Source organism: Emydura macquarii, unplaced genomic scaffold (assembly GCF_026122565.2).
Source record: "Emydura macquarii macquarii isolate MOO-44397 ecotype Brisbane River unplaced genomic scaffold, CSIRO-AGI_Emac_v2 contig_3328, whole genome shotgun sequence".
Lineage (NCBI taxonomy): Eukaryota > Metazoa > Chordata > Testudines > Chelidae > Emydura > Emydura macquarii.
This window is the reverse complement of record NW_027133465.1, coordinates 2,436,281-2,455,755: the sequence shown is the minus strand read 5'-3', so window position 1 is coordinate 2,455,755 and position 19,475 is coordinate 2,436,281. Positions and strand designations below refer to the sequence as shown.

Genomic DNA, 19,475 nt, shown 5'->3' with positions numbered 1-19,475 from the left:
GACATGAAATCTCACAGTGCTCTTCCCTCTCCACAAACAGGATACAGTCATCTCTTCACTTCCAGGGACTGTGATTTGGTTTATTTATAACTATTTCATGTTACTTCCCTTTCTCTTCCTCAACAAATTTAACTACAATTAAGGAAGGGGAGGAGGAAGATGCAGCAACAGATTGGAGGGAGAAGAGTATGAAGGCAGACTACACAGGCGGGTGCAGGGGTTGAAATACATACAACCATCTTAGAAAGGGACAAAATTTCCAAGACATGATTGCATGCGACTAACAGCTGTCAGGCTGTATTCCACTGACAAGTCAGGCTGAATGCTGCTTCTTCAAGCCCTTCTCAGCATAGGTGCTGGCCACATCCATGACCTCCTCTGAGAGACTTGCCTTAACTTGGCTGTCTGGAGAAGCGATCCAGCACCCATCATCTCCAATCTTTAATCGCTTACATCTTTACAAAAAGTTTGCTCCTCCCCCACCACCCAGACTCTGATTTTCTCTCCAACCTCTTCATCAGTGCACCCATTTCTCTTTGGTTCATCGCTCACATTTTGAAGGAGGTCTTTGATCCCTTTAGTATTTCTATAAAGCTTTGAGAGAGATCGTGCAGCATTCTCGGCCTAATTCACCTTCCACTGAGGTCTCAGACTCAGAATTTAAGGCCAGAAGGAACTGATCATCTAGTCTGACCTCCTGCACAGTGCAGGCCACAGAGCCTCGCCCATCCACTCCTGTAATAGACTCCTAACCACTGACTGAGTTACTGAAGTCCTCAAAACATGATTTAAAGACTTCAAATTACAGAGAATCCACCATTTACACTAGTTTACACCTGCAGGTGACCCATGTGCTGCAGAGGAAGGTGAAAAACCCCCAGGGTCTCTGCCAAGCTGCCCCAGGGGAAAATTCCTTCCCAACCCCAAATATGGCCATCAGTCAGACCCTGAGCATGTGGGCAAGACCTACCAGCCAATGGAAAGCGTCCCATTTTCTTCAACAGGCACAGGATTGGGCCCTCTGAGCACCTCAGCAAGGAGGTTTTTTTAGGAGTAGAATTAATGAACTTAGTACTTCGCCTCTCCAAAGTTTTGCACACATTCACGCCCTCCACAAGCACTGGGGATTATCTCCATTTTAGGTCTTGGCCACATTACAGAACCTGCATTGGCATATCTGGAGATGCCGCATATCCTGATGGAGCTCTGGCTGCAAAGCTCCATCTTCCTGAATGACACTGGCTATGCCAACAGTAGCACTCTTCTATAGGCACAGTTGTGTCTGTGGGGGAAGAGCGGTTGCTGACAGGGTGGATTTATTCAAACTGCTGATTTTAATTCTGATTTAAATCACCTGGAGAGAAACTAATTTGAATAATCAATTTTAATCTTCTTTTGCATTGGTGTTTTTTTTAGTTATTTTCCAAAGAAAGGCTAAGTCTCATTTTGTTGGTAACCACTGCAACATGTTGATTTGCAACTAAATACAGACTTGATATGAAATTTGGTGCTTTTAGGGTTTTTTGCTAACCATGAGTACACACTCTCTCTATATATATTTACTTAAGCATTATGTAAATTAACTTACAAATTAAAAATGAACAGCAGCATTTTTTACTAGTTAAATAAAAATATCTTAAATGTGGATACATAAAAAAAAATTTATCAGAAAACTTTTAACAAAACGGGTTTTGCATTTAAAACTAAATGATTTATTAAACAAAGGAAGTATTATCTGTAGTTAGTGATTGAACTTATTGTTTCTGGTCAGTGTGTTCTTCAAGATATTGGAACCAGTAGCTCTCATCCTCAGACCTAGTTTTTAATTCATAAACTGGAAGAGGAAAACAAACTTTTCTGCTTTTCCAACTCCCAATTGGTTTCTTAATTCTGAATGAACAGGTCATTGAACTGAGTTAGTTAAATAAACAAATGAAGACGACATTCTCTCTGCACCCACAGAGAAAGCTACTGCTGTCAGAAGCTTGTTTAGCACTTCAACAAACTAATTCCAGGTTCTTAGCCAGTGATTTCCACCAGTTCAGTGATCTGACTTTCATTAAAATTTGGCAGCAAATATATATTGCTTAATATTATTTTTTTTATATAAATTAAATTATTTTAATAGTTTATATGACGTTTAGGCCTTAACATATGTTGTCAATTTAAAATATATCTATTTTTAAAAATAAAGCTGTATTTAATTTAAATTCAAAAATCTGATTTAAATGAAAACAAATTTTAATTAGTTTTTATTTACCCTGAGACCTATGCATAGATTACTCTGACTTGAGGTTGTTTGCTTTCAGAGCAACAAAACACTTGATTCTACATTGCACTCCTTACAATTCAAATGGTAGAAGAGGACAGAGGAAAAGGAAGAACGGTTACTTATCTTGTAACTTGTTCTTCAAGATGTGTTGCTCATGTCCAGTCCCAATTTAGGTGTGTGTGCATGCCACATGCACTGGTGCTGGAAAACTTTTTCCCCGAGTGGTACCTGTACAAGCCGGCTCTAGTGCTTCCTGCAGCGGTGGGCACATGCGCCCACATATAAGCGCCACTCGCTTCCCCTCCTTCTCAGTTCCTTCTTGCTGGAAGTCTGACTGAGGGGAAGGAGGGCGGGTGTGGAATGGACATGATCAACACATCTCGAAAACAACAGTTACAAGGTAAGTAACCATTCTCTCTTCTTCAAGTACTTGCTCACATACATTCTCAATTTAGGTGACTCACCAGCAGTGTCTCCAGAGGCGGACAGGAGTTCATGGACGTGACCCTTGAAGCACCACTCTACCGAAGCCACAATTGCCCCGGGCTTGTTGCGTCAAGGTACAGTGGGATGTGAAGGTGTGTACCGATGACCAGGTAGCTGCCCTGCAGATGTCCAGTATGGGGACATGAGCTTGAAGCCATAGATGATGCTTGCGCTCTTGTTGAGTGGGCTGTCGAAGACACTGGAGGTGCAACTCCAGCCTGCTCATAGCAGGCTCGGATGCAGGCCGTGATCCACTTCGAGATAGCTGCCGGCTTCTTTGCAGCATTTCTCATTTGGTCTGCAACTGCCACGAAGAGTTGCGTTGAAATGAGGGGGGAAATGATGGTGGCTAGGGAAACCATAAGAAACGTTAGCCTTCTGAGGTACCTGTTGAGGCATCTTAATTCCAAGATAGGTCACAGACCTTCCTTTGCCTTCGGGATTAAGTAGTAACGGGAGTAAAAACCTCGACCTTGTAAGTCCCATGGAACCTCTTCTACTGTGCCCACTTGCAGAAGTGCTCGCACCTCCTGCTCGAGGTGAGAGGGGTCCCTGAAGAGGGATGGAGAGGGTAGGTGGGAAGGCGGGAGTGAGGCAAACTGGAGGGTATAACCAATAGTCACCATGTTGAGCACCCATCTGTCCGATGTTATGGCAGCCCAAGCTGGGAGGAAATGGACTGGAGGGTATAACCAATAGTCACCATGTTGAGCGCCCATCTGTCCGATGTTATGGCAGCCCAAGCTGGGAGGAAATGGGCCAAACGAGAGGAAAACAGAAGGGAGTTTGGATCCGTGAGTAGGACTGGTAGGTTGCTTTCGGGCATACCTTCAAAAGACCTGCTTTCCACCCCAATTATGGTGGCTAGAGCCCGGTTGAGGCCAGCAGATGACGAGTTGCCCTGGTGCCTCTTGTAAGCTTTGTTTTTCTTCTTATAGGAGCCTCTGTGGGAGCGGTCCCCAGATCACTGCTCCTGCTGGGGCCTGAAGTGCCTCCTGGAAGAAGGTTTATAAAGGCCAAGGGACCTCAAAGTAGCCCCCAAGTCCTTCATGCCATGCAGCCTGGAGTTTGTTTGCTCAGCAAAGATGACCATGCCATCAAAAGGGAGGTCCTGGATAGACTGCTAGACCTCCGATGGGAGATCCGAGGATTGGAGCCACGAGGCTCGTCTCATCAATATGGCTGAGGCTGGCTGAGGTTAAGTCTCTTTGCGTCTTTCTTCTTAGGGGTCGAGCTGACTTTCTCCTGCCTGTCCCTTTCATTGGCGACCATGACCACCAGAGATCCTGGCACAGGATGGGTATAAAGATATTCCATCGTTCTGGTTGCAGAGTCTGCTGCATCGGAGGCTGCTTGCAGGGGTGCTCTGGCCACTGATGATGGCCGGAGATGATGACCGGTGCCGAGAGGAGGAAGAGGGCGCTGGAGGCGCGCTGCGTGCCAAAGTCGTTGTGCTCGGTGCCAAGTCCAATCTACCGGGCTCCAATACTGGTCTAAATGCTGACTCCCTCAGGACGGCCCTGAGATGAACATCTTGGTCTTTCTTAGTGCATGGGCAAAAACTTTTAGATTTTGCTCCTTTCATGGACGTGCGCTTCGCGCAAACACTTTAAGCAACTTTAATGCGGATTTCTCCATGGCATAAGCTTCTTACATGAAGTGCAGGGTTTAAATCCCGGGGAACGTGGCATACCCCGACCCTGGGATTAACAACTAACCAACTAGTACTAACTACAACTAAACAACAAACTATGTACACTAGGAACCAAGAATAAACCACTAGGTTTAGCTAGAGAACTTGAGAAGGCAAGAGACGTTCCAGCACTGTCACTGGTGGCAAGAAGGAACTGAGAGGGAGGAGGAGCTGCTGGCACCTATATGCAGGTGCAGGCCGCTGCACGGGGCACTAGAGCCAGCTTGTACGGGTAACACTAGGAAAAAGTTTCCGGCACCGGTGCATGTGGTGTGCACACACCCCTAAATTGGGAATGGACATGAGCAAGCACTCGAAGAAGAACTGAAAGAACCACAGAAGTTATTGCTCCAGTCCAGTCCGGCAATGAGATGCCATTAAAGCTCACCAAGAGGCAAAATTTTAATCCTTGCCCAAATTCCTCATCTGTCACCTCAAAGAGTTTAGGGTCAGAAAGGACCATCATGATCATCTAGTCTGACCTCCCACACATTGCAGACCACAGAACCTCACCCACCCTTTCCCAAAATAGACCTCTAACCACTGGCTGAGTTACTGATGTCCTCAAATCATGGTTAAACTTTAAAGACTTCAAGTTACTGAGAAGCTACCATTTACACTAACTGCAAGGGACCCATGTCCCAGGCTGCAGAGGAAGGTGAAAAAACCCCAGCATCTCTGCCAATCTGACCTGGGGGCATATTCCTTCCTGACCCAAATATGGCCATCAGTTAAACCCTGAGCATGTGGGCAAGATCCACAGACAGATACTCGGGAAAGAATTCTCTGTAGTTACTCAGAGCCCTCCCCATCTAGTGTCCCTTTTAGGGTATGTCTTCACTGCACAGCTAACCATGGCTCCAGCTCAAGCCTCACTACTATCCACACAGAAAACCCTGTGACCTGGGTTTGGAGATGGGGGATCGTCTACCCGGCTGGATTTATGGGTCAGCATCCCAGATGGACTTTAACTAGGGTGGGAAGGCTCGCCACTTTGAAGTGAGGCTGCAGTCCACATCACTAGAATGATGAGTCCTCCAGGCTGTCCCACAATTCCTCACCAAAGGACAGATGTTCTCCTGCAACTGACTGGAAAAAAATCCTAGGCTCTTTCAACACAAAGAACTATGATATGCGCCCCTAGGTACACATGAGCAAGTTCAGAAATGGCGCAGACACAGTAACGTAGGTAGGGCTTTGCTGTGGGAATGCTCAGGCTAACCCGGGGGCTCAGACCCCGGTGCCAGTCACCCAGGTTAATTCTGCAGTGAAGACATGTCCCTATAGGGAAAGCTGAGTCTGTGAGGCAAGGCCTAACTCTGAGTGAGAAGAGTTGTATCCTACTGCATAATAGTATCCCATTTGTTCACTGGCTTGGCTGAAAGAAGACATCTAAGGTGCTGACTAGATAGGTATAGGTATAGATGGGTCGGGTAGAGTCTACCAGCTTGTGGATTAGGAAGAAATTTTGGTGGTCAGGAACGGGACATACCCATATTAGCTTGGTGAAAGCTCCAACTCACTCCAGCTTTTGCTGAAAACCCTCCAAAATCCCAGGGTGTGGCAACCGAAGAGCCTCATGTCTGGGATCAGTACCCAAGCAGGCTATCCGTGTTACAGCTCAGCTACTGGCTGGAAGGGAAACTTTTGACAGACACTCACTGTATCTACACTAAACTAATTCTGCTGAGTTTAGTCACAATTTTTCCCCAGTAGATCACATTCCCCCTCTGGGGTCTAGGGTTTGTTTTGGATATACTGAAGGAAGGGTGAAAAGTTAATGTCTAGATCTAGAGTTACAGTAGCATATTTATTACAGGTTTTGTCCCATCCTCATACTGCTAGGAGAAAGGGGAAGAAGTTATATGGTGGCTACTTCCTGACAGGACAATACACACAGACAGCATGTTATCCCTGGTCAAGTTCTTGAGATGAGCAGTACTTGGGACAGTTTATGTCGTTCATAATTAGCTAAAGCTGATTTGAATGAGGGTGGAGAGTTTAGCAATATATACTAATTGTGGGTGGAGGCTGCCTGACATCATTCCTTTAAAGACTGTACTACTGTAATTGGTCCAAGTAAACTCCCAGGTTATCCCAATGCTCAATCACATGGGATACGAATTATCCCAAACTCACTAGTGTTCCATGATATTATAGTTTTGCTTTTCTGTAATGCCAAATCTCAGATACATTCCTCTGAGTCATCTGGATAAATGGGTTTGAACCAGCTTTAAATCAGTCAGTATTATTAAATTATTGCTATTGTAACAGTGCCTAAACAGTCAGGAACCAAGTCCCATTGTACTAGGCCTGGCACGAACACATAGGAATTCAATGCGACCCCTGCCCTGAAGAGTTTACAATCGAAGGTCTTGAAACCTGCCAATTGACCCACACAGGGGGATCCCAATGACTGTGTACTCTCATTACTATCAATGGGGCTCAGCACAAGGGTTAGAGTCTGGCTGAATGGGATAGCTTGTAAGGTGGAGACCTAATTTCATATACCCAAACTGTTGCTCCCATGTTCTCAGTTTTCCTGAATTTGTCCTGACTGTCTTCATATCCACCAGCTACCTATCTGCAGTAAATTACTTAAGTTGAGGGGGCTTTCTCCACAGTTCATGAAACCTGCAGCTTCTCTGTATCTTCTCAGCTTCCCATCTCCTTTCGTTTTTGTCTCTGTATTTAATTTTTAAAAATTAAATTCCTTATATAAAATACTTTGCCAAACAAAACAAAGAAGGACCCACACACACAGCACAAGTGAGAGACCATCCCAACCAAAACTCTGTACAGACTAATCAGTGTAACATAAAACCAAACAAAGACAAGAAGGAAGCTGCACATGTAAACAAATCCAAATCCAATGGGATTAAAAAGGTCTAAAAACCCAATGACCATATGCCTTCAAAATCCTCAGATTCTCTTTCTAAAAGCAGGATGTTATTTTTCCATCTCTAAAATTTCTTCGAAAATCCATCTATTAGCCTCTCTCTCCACCATCTTTGAGGAATGAATGGCCCTGGTCAGCTACCAGACATTGGTAGTCAGAGGACTAAACCCCACAGTTAAGGAAAGATAGATATGAAAGATGGTGAATTGGGAGGTAAAAGCACCCTCCAGCAGAGTCCAGGGGCCATAGCTCCAGTGCCTCCTATCCTTTTCCAGGAGCAGGAGAGCTAAAGTGATATGATTTTTGTGAGTTTCAATATCGCCCAAAGGATCTAAGCAACAGCAGAGAAACTGAGCAGCATCTTGTCTGTTTTACTTGCCTGCTGCTTGAAGGCTATGAGCAACAGCAGATGCACTAGAGGTAATGGAAGGGACAGGAAGCAACATTACTTTGGTTTATATCCTAGTCACAATTGGAACATTAGTTTCAAAATCAAAAGCTACAAACTTTCTTTTAATAAAAGATTACATTTTGCAGATGGCTTCATTATCTATCTAGGCTCCTATATTGGAACCCTTCATCATGGTATCTGAGCAGTAGACAGGATTAAAAATCTGGCTTCCTCCTGCAGTAAGAGGCAGGCACATGGCTTGTTTACAAAGTCATTATTGAACACAGATGAGTGGGAGCATGCATTTGAAGTACAGCTGTGGGAAAGCTTGGGTGAAGGGTTGGATTCTGTGTTTCACTTTAAACATGCTGAGGTTGTGGTCAGCCTTATTTTATCTGGCTGAGAATTTCAGTCTTGGTCTGCTGAAGGTTTTATCTCCCATGGTTTTCTTCTGATTGGTCAGCCATTTTGTTGCTCCAACAGAACTAAGCCAAGAGGGGAGGTGCTGGCTGGAGAGAGGTGGCACCTTTGGTAGCTAGGACTGATTCCATGCCGGTCTTTGGGAAAAAAACCAAAATCAGGAGAGACCTCAAGTTGGAATCCTGTGTTCAAAGGGGAGCCAGTGCAGAAAGCGGAGAATCAGGGGAAGCAGAGTTTTGGAGCCCTACATTTGTAACACCATGCTTCCATATACACTACTAATACTTTGCACTTACACAGTATCTTTCAACCACAAATCCTACAAGGCTTTACAGATAGGGAAACCAAGGCACAAGCTTAAATGTCATAGAATCACAGAAGTGTAGGACTGGGAGGGACCTCAAGAGGTCTTCTAGTCCAGTCCCATGTACTAAAGGCAGGACTAAGTATTATCTAGACCAGGGGTGGCCAACCCGCGGCTCTTTGCTTATACAAATGCAGCTCACGAGCCGCAAGGGGCTCTTTGCATGCGGCTCTTTGGTCTTTGCAGCTCTTTGAGACTGAGGGCAAGAGGGTAAGAGAAGTGAAATTGACCAGAGACATGTGGCTCTTTGCCATATCTACATCTATTTTCTGACTCTTAGTCTCTGACTGGTTGGCCACCCCTGATCTAAACCATCCCTGAGAGTTGTTTGCCTAACCTGCTCTTAAAAATCTCCAATGATGGAGATTCCACAACTTCCTTAGGCAATTTGTTCCAGTGCTTAACTACTCTGACAGTTAGGAAGTTTTAACTAATGTCCAACCTAAACTGCCCCTGCTGCAATTGCTTCTTGTCCTGTCCTCAGAGGTTAATGAGAACAATTTTTCTCCCTCCTCCTTGGAGCAACCTTTTATGTTCTTGAAAATTGTTATGTCCCACCTCAGTCTGCTCTTCTCTAGACTAAGCAAACCCAATTTTTTCAATCTTCCCTCACACGTCATGTTTTCTAGACCATTAATAATTTTTGTTGCTCATCTCTGGACTTTCTTTCCTGAATTGTGGTGTCAATAACTGGCCACAATATTCCAGCTGAGGCCTGACCAGCTCAGAGTAGAGCGGAAGAATTACTTCTCGTGTCTTGCCTACAACACTCCTGCTAATACATCTCAGAATGACGTTTGGGTTTTTTTTGCAACAGCGTTACACTGCTGAGTCATATTTAGCTTGTGATCCACTATGACCCCCAGATCCCTTTCTGCATACTCTTTCCTAGGCAGTTATTTCCCATTTTCTGTGTCTGCAACTGATTGTTCTTTCCTAAGTGGAGCACTCTGAATTTGTTCTTATTGAATTTCATCCTATTTACTTCAGACTATTTTGAATTTTTAATTCTATCCTCCAAAGCATTTGCAACCCCTCCCAGCTTGGTATTGTCCACAAACTTTATAAGTGTACTCTCTGTGCCATTATCTAAATCACTGATGAAGATAAACAGAACTGGACCCAGAACTGATCCCTGTGGGATCCCACTGGATATGCCCTCCCCACTTGACTGTGAACCACTGATAATTACTCTCTGGGAACAGTTTTCCAACCAGTTATGCACCCACCTTATAGTAGCTCCATCTAGGTTGTATTTCCCTAGTTTGTTTATGAGGTGGTCATGTGAGATGTGCCCAAGGCCTCAGTCAACTAAAACCCAGTTTTCATTGCCGTTTCCCATGCCCCATCTGCTAGATTACAGCTTCCCCAACCCAATCAACATTTGCACCAGTGCTTCTGTGACTTAAGCCATTCACATTGCAGTTCTATATAATGTAATTCTGTAAAGCTCTTGGGTGGTGTGATGGGGTGTGTACCCCACCCAGGCCCTGAAGGAGCTAATGTGGGCCTGAGAGGCCAATTATGGTACCTGGGTTTACCTGGAGCGGGAGCCAGACTAAACTGATCATGAAGACCAGCTGGGCAGGAGCAGGCTGGTTAGCATAAAGTCAGGAAGTTGAACGCAGAAGAGGGCTGCAGTGAGGGCATCTGCAGTCACTATCTGAGAGCAGAGATGTGGTGAGCTGGAAACCCAGAGAAAACCCCTGGAATCCTAGCTCCTGAAAAAAGGGCCAGCCCATAAGAGTTGCAAGGAAGAATGCCTGGGAAGGTGGGGTAGGAAGAAACCTAGGGAAACAGCAGCAAGGAGAGGGACTGTGCAGACGATGGTTGCTGGTGACAGCGTAGAGGGAGGGCCTGGGTTCCCCTACCAGCCATCAGGAGGGTGGCACAGGACCTGGAGACTTGGAACCGAAGACCATCCGAGACAGAGTCTGGACAGCTAGTCCAGTGGGATTTTGTTACCCCACAGAAGAGGGCAATATGGTGAGCTGGCTGGAGGACAGTCATGAAAAAAGGAGCATCCCAAGTCCCAGAAAGAGAGGGGACACAGTGCAAGCAACCAATGGAAGGGAGCGCCAGACAGGGCGACAGTTAATTCCCAGACCCAACCATAAGAAGGCGCACCTACAGTGAGCAGAACTCTTTCAAGGTAGATATAGTTTGTACAGAAGATTAAACAGAGATATACTGTAGGACTGCAAATTGTATAATGTATTTATTGTCAAGTGTCACTCCTTTCTACATCTTAATTTGCATGCAACAGCCAGGAGGACACCTTTGATAGTACTAAGTTATTTCAATTAGCTAGGAGCAAATTAGCTTGGCTGGTCAACTGTACCATCAAGAGTAAGTAGACAGCTGGGGTATGTTGTTGTGGACTGGTCTGAGGGAGTTGTCAGTAGGGCAGGGTAATTTTTTCCAATTCTGAAGAACCAGTATATGGAGGATTCTGACCAGCAGATTAATGAGGTGCAGGGAGCTGTAGACTTTACACTGCAACCGGCAATGCATGCTACCTCAGCAATATTTTGCTTAGAGATGATTCACCAGCAAGGCTGTAGCCAGGAAGTGCTAATAGATACAATCACTGTGTGGCCAAAGAGTATATTTTCTTTTGTGAAAGGCAAAGGGACTTATGGGAGTGCACACAATTTTGGGGAGGAGAGGCTTACTGCAAATTTGGGGAAATACTACAATCAAGTTACTCTTGCTCTGAAATTCACACAGGAGTTTTTGATTGGGGATAAAAGATTTCTGCAAGTGCTGAAATCAATAGAATGCTCTGAACAACAGAAGCACTGAACTTTATTTTGCAAGTGTGAAAAGAGCTAATAATTACAGCATGGGCGGCTTTTAGGAAGGGACAAAAAGGAATGAGAGAGGTGGAAAAAAAGAAGCTGGTGGGGCCAAAAAATAGGAATAATTTTGTGATTTATAGCAGGATCTGATTAACATGATTAACATTAGTTTCACAGTTCAACTGTGTCTGACCCAGCGGTCCCCTCCCCTTTTTTTGTGACTTTACAATATTTTCCTTTTTATTAAGATGTTTGACACTCCCTTTTTGCTCTTTAAGTTTGTCCACATGCCTCAGGATAGAGAAATTGATCAATACATAAGGTGCTGGTGAACATATAGAACAACAAAGGAAGAGATGAAAACAGCTGTTTAATCTAATTTGTTAGAATCAACAAACTTGGGTACCACAAGGAACAATTGTAGGTTAAAATAAAACAAATCAGAATAGTATATAAAAAATAGGATATACAAAACTGACCGTGTCCCTTTTACACTCAGTGATTACAAAGTTGTTTTGTAAGTACAACTTACCCTCAGTTGAAAGAGCTCCCCCGCACCTTCGCAGTCGTTTGACGTAATTATAGGGGTATGAATGTGCACATAGCCATTATCCTGAAAGACAGAGGAGATTGAAAGTTGCCAGCGCAAGGATATTATGTGTCAACTCCAAGGAAGAACTCAATATGGGCAAGTCAGGATTCATCTATTTAGCCCAGGACCAAAGACAACGTGTAACATTTTAGAATAGCTTCTGCGTTACATGAGAGATACCATGGCTAAACACTATCGGGATTTGTGGAGCATGCAAAATTTAATGCCTGATTCTTCACGTTCTCTCTATAGAACAAACCCTGCCCCTGCAAAGGGCTCTATAACCACTGCAATTCCACCAAAGGAATAGAGAGCTCCATTCCCCAGTCTCTCTGCAGCCCAGCTGTAGGTTTTTAAACAGACGTGGCCTGATTTTCAGAGATGTCGAGTGCCTATATGACTTGCCCAAGGTCACATGGTGAGTCAGTGACAAAGAGTTCTGGACTCCCACTCTCCCCCTTTACTTATTAGTCCACACTGCCAAAATCTCTGCTGGAAATATGTATTTACCGCTGACAGCATCAGAGAGAAATAAAGGCCACTCAGGCAAATGAGACACTGGAAAGAGCACATTTAGACTGTAAGCAGAGGGGACCAATCCTCTGATACAGCATCTAGCATAATGGCAGCCCAATTGTGATTGGGGTCTCTCGGCACAACAATAATATAAATAGTAATGTCAGCTGCACATTATTTATGCAAAACCCGGTGTACACCTATCCAGGCTCTAGGGACCTTTCAAAATACAAACACACAACCGCCTCCCCGAAACAGGGAGCAGAATAACCCCACACTCCAGCCATAAATCCCCACACTTAGCAATCTCTCCTCTCACCCAAAAGCCTGGTGAAACAAGTGGGATTTGCAGCATGCGCTAAAAGTCAGTAGATTGGGGCTACCTGGACTAAGGAGGATGGGTGTAAATTCAAAAAGTTCAGGGCCGGTGTACAATACATGTTACGGGAAGAAATCTAAAGTAACAGATAGGGCGTAGAGTTTCTGAAGTTCAATGTAATTTATGGCAGCTACTACCATTAAGCTGGCAGTAGAGAGTGCATTTCACATTAGGACACTTCCTCCTTGGTTTAGAAAGTGCCTGACAAGTAGGATTCCTCAGAGGGGGTGCATAAAAGCATCCCCCTCTCTTAAGAGACTTAGAGTTTCCATTATCAAACCACAAAAAATGTTACAGTAACATTAGTGGCTCTGCCACAAACCCACAGTGGCAGGGGAGTTCAGAGCTCAGGGGAGATATTCATACTGCATAGACTTCACTGGGTATGTCTACACTGCAATTAGACACCTGTGGCAGGCCCGTGCCAGCTGATTTGGGCTCATGGGGCTCAAGCTGTGGGGCTGTTTAACTGAGGTGTAGACATTCCAGCTTGGATGGCAGACTGAGCTCTGGGACCCTCCCATCTCACAAGGTTCTGGAGCCTGAGTTGCAGCCCACGCCTGGATATCTAGACCGCAATTAAACAGCCCTGCATCCCGAGCCCCATGACTCCAAGTCAGCTGGCAAGGGCCAGTTGCAGGTGTCTAATTTCAGTGTAGACATACCCACTATGTCTAGGAGCACAGGGCCCTTAAGGCTAGGAGGAGTATTCACATACCACAGGTATTGGACTACCCAAGAGAAAAGTTAATGGTGGGTTTCTAGCCTTAGACAGCCAAAGCAAAAGTCTAGCATTAACCAGGCACTGTCAGGAGAAAAAGTCACTGGAATAAGAGCATTTAAAAAAATTAAAAGAAGCTTGGACTACTACATACAATATATTTAAAGATCTACTGTTTAAGTTTTAGCTTTATGCTCTTCCTTTCAGTTTTGCACAATGCAAGCAGACTAGTTAGTTTCATTTTCCAGTTCTTGTGCATTAGCACAATGCTGCAATGTTTGGATTGCAAGTACTTCATGGGAAGATGTGGATTCTTTTTTAAAAAAACTTAAAAACATATCATGCTTAAGCAGAAGAACGCCTCATGAAAAATATCACAATATTGAAAATAACTACAGTGCATTTACTTACTTTAATAGCAGTAAGATATACACAAAAACAACGAGAGTCCTGTAGCACCTTAAAGATTAACAAATTTCTGCGGGCATAAGCTTTTGTGGGCTGCAACCCACTTCGTCAGATGCATGAAGTGGAAATCACAGATAGGAGGTATATAGATATATATATATATATATATATATATATATACACACACACACATCCAAGGGTAAGAAACAACAAATGGGGAGGGCAAGTGCTAACAAAGTCAATTCAGTTAGAGTAGAATAGGCCTATTCACAACCATTGATTAGAGGGTGAGAATGTGTGAAAAGTGACAATTACTTCTTGTAATGTGATAACCATTCCAAGTCCCTATTCAGTCTGATTGTGTCAAATTTGCATACGAGTTCCAGCTCTGCAGTTTCTCGCTGAAGTCTGTTTTTCAAGTTTTTTTGTTGAGGTATGGCAACTTTCAAGTCAGCTACAGAGTGGCCTGGGAGATTGAAATGCTCTCCAACTGGTTTATGGATGTTACCATTTTTTGTGTCTGATTTGTGTCCATTTATTCTTTTGCGTAGTGACAGTCCGGTTTGGCCAATGTACATGGCAGAGGGGCAATGCTGGCACATGATGGCATATATTACAAGATATACACAGATTATCAGAATGTAATGTTTATAGGTCATTCAAGCAGCACTTCCCTACTGCTCTTTAAAACCTCTGAAGCCAAAGGACTGTGGGTATTGCCATCTAGTGGGCAAACATTAGTACTGACTTTTCTTAATGAAGGGATGATGTAGCCGTGTTAGTCCCAGGATATGAGAGAGAAGGTAGGTGAAGTTATACCTTTTATTGGACCAACTTCTGTTGATGGAACAAGAGCTCTGTGTAGCTTGGAAACTTGTACCTTACACCAACAGAAGCTGGTCCAATCAAAAATATAACCTCACCTACCTGGTCTTTTTCTAAAAGTCCGTTTACCTATTAGTGGCTGGTACAGTACAGAAATTAACAGGCACAATATTTCTATCGAAGCTCTTAAAACAATCCTAAAAGCCATATGACATTGCATAGTACTCTCTGGAGAAAGCTAGGCTTGGTATTTCAAACCTGATACTTAGATGACTAAACCAAGGCTCTCTGGAACTATAACTTCAAATTACAGGAGGTTTGACTCATTCTTTTATCACAGTAAACTGCATAATAATCCATAGATCAAGTTTTGGAGGTAGAGTGGTTGGCGTGTGGTTTTAACTCGAGTCATAGCATTTAAGGTCAGAAGGGATGACCTGATCACACGTATATCACAGACCACCAGCACCCGCACACTAACCCAACAACTGAAATGAAACCAAAGCAGTACAGCCCACAGGAGACTAGACCATTATGTGCTGCAGGCAGAGAACAGGACAGGTTGAGGTCCAGTAGTCCCTGAGGCCCCCTGCAATGGTAGGGAAATGATTAAGTGAGATATAACCAGGTAATCTTGGCAAGTGATCCGTACCCACATCGAGCAAAGGAAGGCAAACCCCAGCCCCATCCCCAGGTCATGGCCAATTTGAGCTGGAGGAAGATTCCTTCTTGACCCCACATATGGCAAGGAGTTAGACACTGAGCATGTGAACAAGAACCAACCAGACAAGCACCTGAAAGAGAGAGCATTCGGTGTCCCCTCAGATCCCTGGCCCTCCCCATCCATTGTCCCATTTCCAGCTATGGCCATTCCTGATGCTTCAGAGGAAGTAGATAAAAAAAATCAAAACAGAATACACTGGGGGGGAAAAAATCCCTTCCTGAATCCTCCTAATCAGCTCCAGGGAAACACACTGGATGGATCCTAGAGGGAGGCTCATTTTAAGACATGGCTTAAAAGAGAGGCAGCGAGAGCTAAGGGAGAACTCAAGGGTTCCAGAGGACTCCCCACTCTTTTTTTCCCCACTAATAAAGTATGATTTGTGATCTAGCAGCCTGAGATGTTTCTCTGTGCTTGGGCATGTCACTAGTATCCATGCTTCCAAAGAAGCAACCACCAAATTTGGTTGCCTCAGTTTCTGGGTGTCCAAGCTGAGAGAACAGGAGCTTAATTTTCAGAGATGCTGAGAATCCACAACTACAAAAGAAGGTCAGGTTAGGAAGTGAAGAACAGCATGTCCAACTGAAACTGCACTGACAATTAAGGAGAAAAAATCCATTACTACACAGAGAAAATGGGCTCTTTATTAACACAGTGTTTAGAAATCCATGTATTAGTTTTGAATGCTGCTGTTTCACAGAGGACTTCCAGCTTAAAGGGAACATAAAGTAACATGGTAGAGTTGTAAAACGAAGCAGTACCTCAGAAACTGAAATGGCTGTTATTTACTCTATTTTGCCTGCTCTTTCATGGACCTATCGTTTTGTTTCTTATTCCAGTATTCTATAAAGTCAGGATAGATATAGTTCACAAGCGCTGCTTGTCAATGTTATACCAAAGTTTCTACATACAATGCAAGACAAGAATAACTGGAAGCCACTAGCATTGTTAGGAATTAGTTTTTAAATGGCTTGAGTTCTCCTGCGCATGTCAATTTCTATCTGTCCTGATACAGTTATTGGATGACATGCCATTAACAAGAAATATGAGGTATCTATCATCACAGCTGGGTGAAACTTTTTTTAAACCAAATTTAAAAAAAAACAAAAACGCAAAAACACAGATGTAGCATCACTGAAACATTTTGTGAATGTGTCAATTTTGCTGAATTATCTATCAAAAAAGCCCTGGAAAAAAAAATCTAAACATTTTGTTTTGAAAATGACAAGACAAAACATTTGATTTTTTAATTCAAAACAACATTTTATTTGTAAGTTTCCTTCAATTTTATTTTAATTAAAAAAACCTAGAAAATGCTCAAAAATCGAAACATTTCATTTGACCTAAAATGATTTGTGATTTTTCAGAATTGTCAGAAAACCAAAAAAATCTGTTACTTGCCCAGCTCTACCATGTCATGTGATAGTGTGGTGGTCAGGATAAATGAAAACTGAACCATTGTTGACTGAAAAATTATTATAACCCCTTACATAAGGCCTTCTATCTGAGAGCCAAAAAACACTTTGCAAACAACTGACTAATTTACATACCACCCTGGGCAATGGTAAAGTATTACTTGACCCAATGTGCACATGAAAGAAACTGAGGCACAGTGAGGCTAAGGACACATCTACACTGCAAGAAAAATAGTCCACAGCAGCGAGTCTCAGAGTCTGGGTTAACTGAGTTGAGCTTGCACTACGGGCTAAAAACAGCACTACAAACATTCCCACTCAGGCTGGAGCCCGGGCTCTCAAACCCAGCGAGGTTCTGAGCATTATTTCAATGTCAATTTGTGTGCAGACAGCTCAAGACAGTGCACTAAAAATAGCTGTGTGGACATTGCAGCACGGGCGGCAGCTCCAGCTAGCTGTCCAAGTCTAAGTCCGCCTGACCCTGTTTGTCCAAGCTTGGTCAGCTAGCCTGAGCCACTGCCCATGCCACAACGTCCACACTGCTACCTTTAGCGTGTTAGCTGAGGTACTGTGAGTCTACCTGCCCATGCTGGGAATCACACCTGCCAGCTGCAGTGCAGACATACCCCTAGTATCCCAGAGTCTATGTTTTGTTGGCAGAGGCCAGGAGTGCACCATCACTCTCCCGCTTCCTCCCCCACATGCTTTGACCCCCTGAAGATCACACAATAAGGGTATGTCTACACTGAAAATGCTACAGCGAAGCAGCTATGCCACTGCAGTGCTTTCAGTGAAGACACTGCTTACGCCAACGGGAGGGGTTCTCCCACTGGGGGTAGGTAATCCACCTTCCTGAGAGGCGACAGCTAGGTCGACGGAAGAATTGGCCTATAGCATCTCTGCCAGGGGTTAGGTGAGCATAGCGACAACTCTCAGGTGTATGGGTTTTTCACACAACTGAGATGCAGCTATGCCGATATAAGTTCTCAGTGTAGGCCGGCCCTAAATCAGTGCCAGAACTAGGAATAGAACCTCAGAGACCTGAATTCATATCTCCCACTGTCACCCATTACATGCCTACAGTGGGAAGGAAGGAAGGAGTGTTATGTGCCACCCTCATTTGTATATGTGACAACACAGTAACAAGCTCAAATGAAAAAGCAGAGCACCTTGAAAAATGAGTGGATCGCTGCAGTAGCTTCACTGCGTACTCTCAGGAGGGCGTTCAGTGTGTTGGTCCTGCATCGTAAGTGAGGGAACTGCCGGTAGTATTCCAGAGGTTGTCTCTCTCTTGGTTTAAAAGGAAATGCCTAAAGAAAGGACAGGAAAAAAAACCCTGAAAACCTGCAGTTGGTATAATTTTATAGATATCCATGAAATATCACCAATGCCTATTAAAGTTCAATAAATAGTACAAGTCAGAGGCAAAATAATACTGTGACACACTGTACCGAAAGCAGCATACTGTAAACCTCTCATTCATCATTTCTGTACAGTTGTAATAATTCATATTAAGGTCATAATCTGCTAAAACCCATTGTGCTGTCAAAATATGCATATCGCTAGCATGTACCCAGTTATAAGATTCTGCTATTACGATGTTATAAACTTGCCAGTAACAGCAGAGGAGACATCCCCGCCCAGGAGGGGCTCAGCAGCCATCAATCAGCAAAGGAGTGTAAACAAAGGATTTACAATACAGTGACAGTTGCACAATACTATACAATAGAGATTGCTCAACTCTATGACTCGCTCAGGAGGGACTGAGTAACTTTGTGGCTCAGTAGGGCCCACCTGGACATGCCTGGACTAATGTCTGCTGGCCACACTGTCAAAAAATATAAAGGAAGGAACAGAGGCTGCAGGCCTAGTCCTTTCTCCTCCCCCATCACACAAAGTAACAGGAATGCTGGAACAATAAGAGACTGGATCCAGGCTTGGGAGAAGCCTGTATACTGAGAACGGGAACATTCAAATGGGGTGAGAAAACTGCCTCATCTAGATACTGCCTAATGTTAGAGGTTTAAGATTTAGATTGCGTGTTTATTTTTATTTTCTTTGGTACCTATCTCTAATGCCTGCCACTTATACTCACTAAGGGTTTGTCTACACTCGCGCTTATCCAACAAAACTTCTGTCACTCAGGGGTGTGAAAAAACACCCCATTGAGCGACATAAGTTTTAGGCATGAGCCTAAGTGTGACAAGCCCTTAAAGTGCACCTTTCCATAGTTAATAAATCTGTTTTATATTATTAACTAAAACTGTTTCAGTGAAGTGTTTGGGGAAAAAAAACCACTCAGTCAACAAACGCTGGTGTGTTTTCTCCATGCAGAGGGAGGGGCAAATCAGGTGATAAACTAACTGGTCAGACTTCTGACCAGGGCAGGACAGGTCAACTTTAGGGTACAGGGCAGGGAACTGGGCCAGACTGGCTGGGGCCTTTCTCTGTGAGATTCATAATCGACTCTGAGAGCATCCATCCATGCCATCTAGCTGGGTGTAGGGCTCCACCTACTGCTGGGCTGAGTGATAACAGCACCTTGGTTGGGTTTGCTGCTTGTCACTAAAAG

The 19,475-nt window shown here is 44.0% G+C and overlaps 1 protein-coding gene across 3 annotated transcripts in view; it reads right to left on the bottom strand.

Annotated features, from left to right (window-relative positions):
• The window catches only part of NARS2 (asparaginyl-tRNA synthetase 2, mitochondrial), a 78,761-nt gene that overhangs the window by 53,640 nt on the left and 5,646 nt on the right, over nucleotides 1-19,475 (bottom strand). For all 3 annotated transcript variants that reach the window (XR_010917154.1, XM_067533187.1, XM_067533188.1), the window contains exons 4-5: nucleotides 18,073-18,213; nucleotides 11,859-11,939 (exon numbers count right to left, since the gene is read on the bottom strand). Coding sequence is in view for 2 of the 3 variants with exons in the window: in XM_067533187.1 (XP_067389288.1) it covers nucleotides 11,859-11,939; nucleotides 18,073-18,213 (222 nt within the window). In the remaining variant the exon portion in view is untranslated. The remainder of the gene's footprint in view (nucleotides 1-11,858; nucleotides 11,940-18,072; nucleotides 18,214-19,475) is intronic.